Source organism: Pseudomyrmex gracilis, unplaced genomic scaffold, assembly GCF_002006095.1.
Source record: "Pseudomyrmex gracilis isolate BER0280 unplaced genomic scaffold, ASM200609v1 scaffold_114, whole genome shotgun sequence".
Lineage (NCBI taxonomy): Eukaryota > Metazoa > Arthropoda > Insecta > Hymenoptera > Formicidae > Pseudomyrmex > Pseudomyrmex gracilis.
The window spans coordinates 461,873-472,617 of NW_018020698.1; the positions used below are offsets into that span (position 1 = coordinate 461,873).

Consider the following 10,745-nt stretch of genomic DNA (forward strand, 5'->3'; position numbering starts at 1 on the left):
AACAATGAGTTTATTTTGTTATATATTATATAATATGTTATACAATATATAGAAATAGAAGTATGCATATTGTTTAAACTTATTGTAATTGTATATAATTCATACATACACGTCTGCAATGAACAAATGTGGTGCGGCACGTGTTACAGAAACTGTTTTTCAAAAACCATCTGCTCGTGTTTTTACACCGAATTGAATGTCGCTCCTTTCAGTTAGAGAATTATCGCTTGCTGCTCCTTGCCATAACCGAACGCCCGATATGTGCGATTGATAAATCTTCAATCATCTAGTAACTTAAAACACCTTGCATATGTACTGAGAAAATAAATATACTTAAAAAGATTCGATTCAATTCTGTAAGAGTTATACAAGAGAGTATGTCTGTTTTAATTATATTCATTAAACTTGAGTTTGTCAACAAATAATTGTAAACTAAATACATTTTGTTGATATAACAATATTGTTTTTTTTTTCTCATTTTGGTTTTCATCGCGCCGCAAGTAGTCGGGTAGAACGATTTTTGTGTGTTACGCGTGCATGTAACATATATTATAATGTGATTTCGTACGTTATACAACTGTGTCCATTTAAACATAAAAAGCGATTTCGAAAATATTTTCTAAAATATACATACGAACGTACCTACATACGTATGTACCGGTAATCGATTAACAACTTTCACTTGCAACTTACGTGACGTTATTCTATGTTAAAAAAAAAAACAGTTTGGATCAATTTTTCGGACTCTACGATGCTTAATGAAGTGGAAGTTATCAACCGCCACGTTTAATACTTTGTGTATCAATTGTGGGTGTTGTGGATGCTGTGGATGCTGTAGGTGCTGTGGATGTTGTGGATACTGTAGGTGCTGTCTTCAGAATCTTGTCAAAATATCCTGAATTATTCATAAATCTAAGCATCCTCTGAGTTAGTTCTTTGGATTTGCTATCATAAATTAGTTTCATTTCCGTGTTACCCATGTCAACGTCCAGCACTTTTTCGAAATTTTCCGTTCTCTTCTCGGGAACCAGCATCCTCAATCTAAATAGACCTACGATCACCGCATATTCTTTTCTCTTGCGCATAGCATCCATCAACTCTTCTTCCGAGGGAAGCTTAGTAACGCAATTCAATTTAGTCATTTCTTTACGTAACGCCTCCCGATATGTTTCTATCAATTTACGATCGTGGGAGTATATATAATCGGGTTTCGGAGAAGTGTGCAAAAAATGATACAAGTCAATAGCCGGAGATGAATAAACCGACGTTTGAAAATCCAGCTGTAAACAATAATTTTTAATTAATGTATTTTCGGAAGTGTTGAAATATATTTAATTTTCAGTTAAATTTGAAATTCTCTTCGATGAAATACCACTCTGTGTTTTTTGATTTGACAAAAGAAAAAGAAAACATTACCATTCTAACATCTATGTGCGCGCCTTCTTTTTTAAACATTAAATTCTTAATCCAACACTCTCCGTGATTCAGAACACGAAATTCGTCTTCATGACATTTGTAAATACGACAGCAAAATTCGGACCAATTTGTCTCGAGTATCTTTCTTACATTTTCCAATTTAGAAACGATTGCGGACATACGAATCGAATCCGGTTCTGAGCCTGTTTCTATCACGTTTTTCAGAGTTTTGTCTATCAGCTTGGCAAAATTTTTTGGACAATTTTGTGAGTTCAAAATTCCTCCGTCTGCGAACGACTCCACTAAATCGGGATTCTTAAAAATAAAAAATAAAAAATAAAAAAAAATTACACTCAAACTGTAATTACTTGAGATTTTTTTTCAAGTTATTGTAAACTCGCAATAGTGAATAAAAGTTGCAAATTAAATTATATACAAAGTTAAACAATTGTTTTTTCTTTCAACGTTCTACTTATTTCGTTATGCAACATACCTTTTCGTATAACGCCACAGAGCCTGCGTGTAGTTTGGCCATAAGTTGCATTACAGCATTGCACTCCACCAAACTCAAACCTTCTCTTCGATTTTGTATGTAATAGTTTTCTAATTTTAGATCTTCCATAATAAAGATTCCAAAGTTTTTTTTACAAGTTTTCACGAGTTTTGGCCCTATTTGTGTATTTACCATTTCTTGGATCTGCGGCAGAACTTCGTTTAGCATTTTTTTTTCGCGACGAAACATCCGATTCGACAGAGCGGCTTGATATTCAATCATCAAGTTGTCCGATTTCTTTCTTGGTGAGTAAGTTTTAACAATGAATGTGCGTATCTTCTTGACTAATTTGTCGTCGGAACGTTGTCTAGCAATAAATTTAACATGCGCGCTGTACACTCTGCTCACGTATCGAATTCCTTTTCTTATTCTAGGGACTCCCTTTACAGAAATCACGCTGATCGAGTGATATTTTTCTTCCAAGTTTTTACAAAGAAGTGACTGGAAAAATTTTTTGCAGAAAATTTCCCACATCGTTGTTGTAGCCATTTCTGTCGTTTGATGAATCTGCGTAATAATTTATCACATAAGAACTAAATCTATTTGTTTGTTTACTTTAATAGATAAGAATTTTTTTATTTATTTATTTATTCAAGTTTTGGAAAAATTTATTTCAAGAAATAAGAATAAAACACGAAGGTAAATGAGAACGTACCTCTCTGAAAAGATTCGATCCGCATGCGTTGCCTGTTGTTTTGCTTATGTATGTGAGTTTGTGTATTGTGTGTTGATCGTACTTCGACCTTCTGCGTGTAAGTCAGCGCTTACAACGTGATATTTTGAACGTTTATCGATAACCGTCAATCTCAAGGATCAACAATCGGTATATTTCACTCGCAAATTTGAAAAGGATATATAAAAATACAATAATCAGTCCACTGAATTTTCATGCAACAGTCCCATTTCGTCACGTGTAAAAAAATGGATACTGATAAAAAAAAAAAAAAAAAAAAAAAAAAGGATTATTATACACACATATGGCACATATATGTTTTTCTATGTAAATGAATATTTCTAATCGAAAACACACATTTATGAACATATCATTCTAAATAAATTGATGCAGAAAATGATAAAACAGTATAGTCTTTATTGCTCAGATTGTTTCTGATACAGTGTAATATTTTCAGCAGAAATATTGTTATATGTGTCTCCTTATCTTTTTATTTAGAAATATTGTTGTTATAATTTGTTCTACATTGAAATTTGGAAAAAAGCATGTTTGTAAACATATTATACATTATAAATAACATAGGTATAATACGTATTATATATTATATTATTAATACGACCACGCAGCGTAACATACAAAATGTGATTTTTATACATTATAAAATAACTTACAGTTCATTAGGATATAAGTCATAAGTTAGCAACATTTTTATTAGTTAGAAAAAAGTTTAAAAGAATACAATAAAGCGAATTTTATTCACTAATGTAAACCTGAATGTGGCATACGACGCATCTTTCTTTCGAATAAATTCTTGCAAGAGAAAAAATTACAGTTGGACCTCTGTTTTGTCACTTTATCGGCAACGAGACTTCTCCGTATTTACTTTTTTTTCCAGTCCAACGTAGTAAATTTCATCATAATGTTACTGTTACTAATTATCGTTTCGCGAGATGGTGGCAGTGGAATGTCATCGCGAAAAGGAGACAATAACTTTAGAGAAAACGAAAAATTTAGCAACTCTACAAAAACAACGAAAAAAAAAAACAAATAAAAGTCTGACTGTATATTTCTGTTTGATGTCAATCTTTCACCTATTCCTATTTTCTGATAAAATTGTATACTTTTAAACTATTTTAAGAACACAGTTTATCACACATGCGATAAATGTGGCATAACAATTTATCCTATGTGCAGTTTTCGCTTGCTTTTAAAAAATGTTGCATTTACATATTTAATAAAAGAAAAATATAATAGTACTTCTCTGTGAGAATTTTTTGAACTTAATATTTGTAAGTTACTCTTGGTAATACGTCTTTCTATTTATCGCAAACACGATTACGAAATTCATTATTCGCACACACATGCGAATCATATACATTGTTTATATAAACTGTAGAATGAAAACATAGAATTAATCAATACCGCTTTCTGATTACGTGTCGTTATTTTGTATCAAAAAACAAGATTCGAAAAGGCTAAAATATTTTACAAATTTGTCGCTCGTTTCCGATAATTGATGCGAATCTTTTGTCTTTCTATTTACGTTATATACAGTTAAAGTACTTTTTGTGGAACATAGTTAAACACATCTTCTTCACAAGTTCCTCGTACGGATTTTTGCCGTAATCACTATTTTCTTCGTCTTCTTCTATTTTATCCGCAACCATATTTAACTTAAATGTCACACCTACAAACACGGCGTATAATTCTCTCTTTCGCATAGCCGCTTTCAACTGTTCCATCGTTGGTGGTTTCGTCTTGCAGTTTAGCGCGTTCATTGTGTTACACAAAATCGTCAAGTACATATGTAACAATTGCTCATCCTGATCATATATTACGGCAGTTTCGGGAGAGATATTTAAGAAGTGATGCAAGTCAATAGCTGGCGATGAATAGTTTGCCATCTGAAAATTTTGCTGCAAAGTGTTTCAAACAAACGTTTACTTTTTCTGCAAATTGTACTTTCGCGAACTTTAATAAGACAAACTTCTTATTTATTTGACGAAAAGAAATGTTACCAGTAAGGAAGGACAATTGCTGTCTTCTTCACTAAAGAATAGATTATGAACGGAAAAGTCTCCATTATTTAGCACACAAAATTCTTCAGGTTCGTAATTGTACAAATCGATGATTTGTTGCATAGTGTAAACTCTATCGGCTACCATTTTCATTTTAGCCGCGATTATCGGATAGTACATATTTATAAGAACACTTGCTATCTTCATAGAGTCATGAAATACTTGTATCAAATGTTCCGAACTTTCTGCTGTCAAACTTTTGTCGATTCTGAAAGACTCTACTAAAGTAGGATTCTTAAAGATAAAAAAAAGGTCTGAGTTATTTTTGATTATTTTGTAATATTTTTGACGATATATTATAGGTGTCAAGTAAACACATTTTTTTTACTGATTTTCTTCTAATAATTGTTACCTGTTCATGCAAAGCCACCGAGGCTGCGTGGAATTTGGCCATAAGTTGTATTGCTTTGACGGAATATGAAAAATTCAAACCTCTATCGTAAGGTTTCATTTGATATCCTTTATTCGATAAATCCTCCAGAAAGAACATTTTCAATTTGTCTGAGGAATATTGCAAAATTGGTCCTACATTTGCTCTCAGTAAGTCCTCGATCTGCGGCAAAATTTCCCGCTGCACGCGCAACTCGTTTTTAAATAACTTGCGCGAAACGTCTTTTTCAGGACACAACATATTATCAGAGAAGAGTTTCATCATGAAACGTTGTAACCTGGAGTTACAACTGGGATCCAAGCAATCGAAAAAACAACCTATTTTAACGAGCACTTTGGGTTCATCGATGACAGACCAAGTTGTTTTCAATTCGTGTTCCGGTATATTGAATTCTATAACGTGCCTCTCCTTCCACAACAATATTTTGATCAAATGTTTCAAGATGTACTCCAACTTATTTACTCTCGTGTGCAACTCATAGTCCATTTTGTTTGTTAAAATATTAATCTATAAAATTTGTGATAACATAATCGTTATGTGAAAAGTACATCTCATTATCTGGATTCGGCGAAAACGCCGTGTATGTAATTTTGCATTATTTTGCAAAGAATTTAAACACTTAGATGAGAACGTACCTGTTCTAGAAAACCTTCGTCCATAACTGTCGGCTGCCAACTTAAGTGTGCGCGATTCAGACGTATACTGTTTTTCCACAGACGTGTTTTGATCTATGTGAGTCAGCGTTTACGGCTTCAAATTTTGAAAGTTTATTGACACATTTCGTGCCAACAACACGGATCAATCGATAAATTTTGGTTGACGGATGCGATCTATACTGCTTACTGTCGATAATTTCTAAAGACAGCAATATTATCAATATTCGCGTCTGTAATCTTCGCGAAAACGCGAGAGAAAATCGTGTGTTGAGAATCGTGATTCGATGCGTTTAACTTCTGTATTTTTATTTTCACAGCGGCTTTATATCGCGATGTGTGTTAGGTTTTACAACACGAGTTTTACGCACTCGTGTATGTAATAATTTTCATTGTTCGATTACAAGATGGTTTTTTATCTACGCTGCTTAGTTTTGTCGATCATAACTGAATCACATTTTTTCAGAGCATTTTGCTCATGTGATACGCGCTGTGTAATCTGCTCACGTATCGAATTTCCTTTGTTATTCTGGAGACTCCATTTACATAAATCAGAATGATCAAGTGATATTTCTCAAAGTTTATAGGAATAAATGACTTAAAGAATTGTTTGCAGAATTTTTTTCACATCATTATTGTAGTTATGTCGTTTATTGAAATTGCAATAATTGTCACATAAGAACTAAATTTATTTGTTCGTCTACTTTGATAAGAATTGTTTTATCTATTTATTCAATTTGGAAAATTATTTTAAGAAAGAAGAATAAAACAATAAGATAATGAGAACGTATCTCTTCGATATCAGTTGATTCGCATGTGTCGCCTATTGTTTCGCTTATGCATGTGAGTTTATAATGCGAGATCGTGCTTCGACTTCTTGCATGTAAGTCAACTCTAAACGTATATATATATATATATATATATTTCATTTACATATATGACTAAATAAAGTAGAAAATGATAAACTAATAGTTTCGCTTTTCTTTTTGATACGATATACAGCACAAAGTCTTATATAATATCATAACAATTATTGTTATTATACTTTGTTATTATTACTTGATACGCTTGATAATGTGTCTTTCTATTTATCGCGACTACAAACATAAAGTACATTATACGCATACAACACATATATGAATAAAATATATACAGGATGTTCGACAATTAGTGTAAAATCTCTCGTAGGCAGGTAGAAGGAATAAAACTGAGTCGTAAAGTCCTGAACCATTTTTTTCTATTACATATGATAAAGGAGTAATTATCGAATAAATCAAACCACTGTCAGTGATCCGCGCGGAGCGCTCACGCACACCGGGCGCGTGGTTCACTAAGGTGCGTTCGGCTAAAGGTCAGCGCTGATTGGCTTGATTTCTATTCAATAATTACTCCTTTATTATATGTAATAGAAAAAAATGGTTCAGAACTTTTCGACTCAGGTTTACTCCTTCTACTTGGCTACGAGAGATTTTACACTAATTGTCGGACACCCTGTATATAGTTTAAAAAGAATACATAGAATTAATCCATACGACTCTCTCGGATTATGTGTCGTTATTTTATATTAAAATTCAAAGTAAACAAAAGTAAAATATTATTCTCTATAAATCATTGCTTGTGCTCGACGATTCTGACTCATTATGAAAATTATTTATACAATCAAAGTACCCTTTGTGAAACATAATTGCACACATCTTCTTCGCAAGTTCCTTGTATGGATTTTGTACGTATTCACAATTTTGTGTGTCTTCCTCTGTATCCGACATCTCACGTAATCTAAATGTCATACCCGCAAACACGGCGTATAATTTTCTCTTTTGCATAGCCGCTTTCAACTGTTCCATCGTGGGTGGTTTGGTTGTGCAGTTCAGCTCCTCCATTGTGTCGGTCAGAGTCTCCAAATATCGTTTTAACACCTGCTCGTCTAGATCATATATCACGGCAGTTTCCGGGGAGGTGTTTAAGAAGTAATGCAAATCAATAGCAGGCGATGAATAGGTGGCCATTTGATAATTTTGCTGCAAAGTGTTTTGAAAACGTTTAATTTTTATGCAAATTACACTTTCGCGAACTTTGGTAAGACAGACTTTGTTTTATTTGACAAAAAAAACATTACCAGTAAAGGTAGACTGCTGTCTTTAGTAAAGATTATATTATCAGTTGAAAAGTCTCCATTATTTAGCACACAAAACTCTTCGGGTTCGTAACTGAACAAATCGATGATTTGCTCCATATTGTGAATGTTAAAAAGAAATGTTTCCATTTTAGTTGCGATTTGCGGATAAGTGTCTCTCATTAAACCAATTGTATGGTTCATAGTCCTGCGAAATATTCGCATCAAATTGTCGCAACGTCTTATTGTCACAATTTTGTTGATTATGAATGATTTCACCAAATAAGGATCCTTGAAGATAAAAAAATCATTGTTAATTTTTTCGATTATTTTGTAAAACATACATTACTATACATGACAAATGTCAGTTAACAACACATTGTTTCACTGCTTTTTTCCGATAATTGTTAGATTTACCTGTTCGTGTAAAGCCACCGAAGCTGCATGTAATTTGGCCATAAGATGTACTGCTTCCAAGCAGTTAGTAAATTGCAAACCTCGACTAAAAGGTGTCACCGGGGATCCTTGATTCAACACATTCTCCAGAAAGATAATTTTAAAGTGTTTTGAATAATGGTTCACTTTTGGTCCTATTTTTGATTTCAACAGGGTCTCGATTTTCGGCAAAACTTCTTTCCGCATTTTCAACTCGTATAAAAATAGATCGTGCGAACACTCTTTAGACAAAATATGGTCAGAGAAGATTTTTGCCACAATTGTCGTCAAGAGTTCAGAACTGGAATTGGAATCGGAATCGGAGTTGTCCGTAGTATAGTATACTGTAAAGTACACTTTGAATGCTTCGGAAAACCATGATGGTTTCACTTCGTGATCATTTATGGTGTTTGTCCAATCGACTTCGATTTGTGAAGACGTCTTTTTCTCATCAAGAATTATTTTAAAAATATGTCGCGTGTAATCTTCGATTGTTTTTATATATGACGCGTTCATATCGTTCGATTCGTCATATTGTATAAATTTACCCATTTTATTTGTTGATTGATTAATCTATATAATTTATGATAATATAATTGTTATGTGAAAAGTACATCTCATTATCTGGATCTGGCGGTAACGCCATGCAAGTAATTTCGCTTTATTTTGCGAAGAGTTTACACGGTTATGAGAACATACCTGTTTTGAAGAAACTTCGTCCGTAACCGTCGGCTGCCACATTAGGTGTGTGAACTGTTGTCATATTCTGTTTTTACATAGAGGCTGTTTTGACCTATGTGAGTCAGCGTTTACGACTTCAAATTTTGAAAGTTTATTGCCATTCCATGTCGACAACACGGAACAATCGTTAAATTTTGGTTAACGGATGCGATTTATACTACTTACTATCGATAATTTCTAAAGAGAGCAATATTATCGATAGTCGTGTTTGTAATTTTCGAAAACGCGGGAAAATCGTGTGTTGAAAATTGAGAATCGATGCGTCTAACTTCTGTGCTTTTTACTTTCACAGCGATTTTATATTGCAATGCGTGTTCTACAACACGAGTTTTCCGCACTGGTGTATGTAATAATTTTCATTGTTCGATTAAAAAATGTTTTTTTTATTGACGCTGATTACTTTCGACGACAAATATTGAATTACATTTTGCACAAACATTTTGCAATTGCTCATGTGATACGCGCTGTATAATCTCACGTATCGAAGTTTCTTTCTTATTCTAGAGACTCCATTTACAAAAATCAAAATGATCAACTGATATTTCTCAAAGTTAATAGGAATAAATGACGGAAAGGATTGTTTGCAGAAGTTTTTTCACATCGTTATTGTAGCTAGTTATGTCGTTTATTCAAACTGCGATAATTATTACATAAGATCTAAATTTATTTGTTCGTTTACTTTGATACGAATTGTTTTATCTATTTATTAAATTTGGAAAACTATTTCACAAAATAAGAATAAAACATAAAGATAATGAGAACGTATCTCTTCGATATCAGTTGATTCGCATATGTTGCTTGTTGTTTCGCTTCTACATGTGAGTTTGTAAGGCGGGATCGTGCTCCGACTTTTTGCATGTAAGTCACCTCTAAACGTATATGTATATTATATTTCATTTTCGTATATTTCTAAATACATTGAAAATGATGAACCAATAGTTATACTTAAAAAATGTATTTTTTTTTTTCCATATGTAATCGTATACAACTATACTAGTACTGTAGTACTACTTCCTTAAAGTAGTACTTTTTTTTCAAACTTACTATTTTTTTGATACTTGTTACGCTTGGTAATGTGTCTTTCTATTTATCACAAATACGAATATGAGATACATTATAACACCACACATACACGGAAAAAAAAAGTTTTGCTATTCTATGGTCAGCAAGAAAAATGGCTGACCCTACAAAATTGTTTGTTTCATCAACAAAATGTTTTGTTGGCGAAACAAAAATTTTACTAAACTTAACAAATGTTTTTCTGCTGGCCATATAGTAACTAATTTCTTGCTATTCTAGCAAATCTTTTTTTCCGTGTATGAATCGTGTATATAAGTTGTAAAACGAATACATAGAATTACTCTATGTATTCTTTGCTTTCTCTCTCTCTCTTTCTTTACTTATATGCTGTTATTGTGTATTAAAATTAACGTATAAAAAAGTAAACTATCATTCTTTATATTCCAACGTTTGTGTCCGAAGAATTTTACTTAATTACAAAGGTCATTTGTATACTCGAAGTATCCTCTGTCAAACATAGTTACACACATCTTCTTTGCAAGTTTCTTCCACAGAATTTTGTCGTGATCACTATGTTCTGTGTTTTCTTTTACTTTATCCATCATCACACTTAACCTAAATGTCATACCCGCAAACACGGCGTATAGGCCTCTCTTTTGCATAGCCTCTTTC

General features: G+C 32.8%; 2 protein-coding genes across 2 annotated transcripts in view; one reads left to right on the forward strand and one right to left on the reverse strand.

Annotated features, from left to right (window-relative positions):
* Window positions 1-10,745, forward strand: part of LOC109856327 (ras-GEF domain-containing family member 1B) — a 64,599-nt gene that overhangs the window by 6,221 nt on the left and 47,633 nt on the right. The gene's annotated exons all lie outside the window — the stretch shown is intronic.
* On the reverse strand, window positions 3,259-5,810 carry LOC109856323. Its single transcript, XM_020431450.1, has 4 exons — window positions 5,747-5,810; window positions 5,073-5,618; window positions 4,661-4,954; window positions 3,259-4,558 (listed from the first exon to the last, which is right to left on the reverse strand). The coding sequence occupies exons 1-4, from the start codon at window positions 5,768-5,770 to the stop codon at window positions 4,187-4,189; spliced, it is 1,236 nt and encodes a 411-aa protein (XP_020287039.1). The 5' UTR covers window positions 5,771-5,810; the 3' UTR covers window positions 3,259-4,186.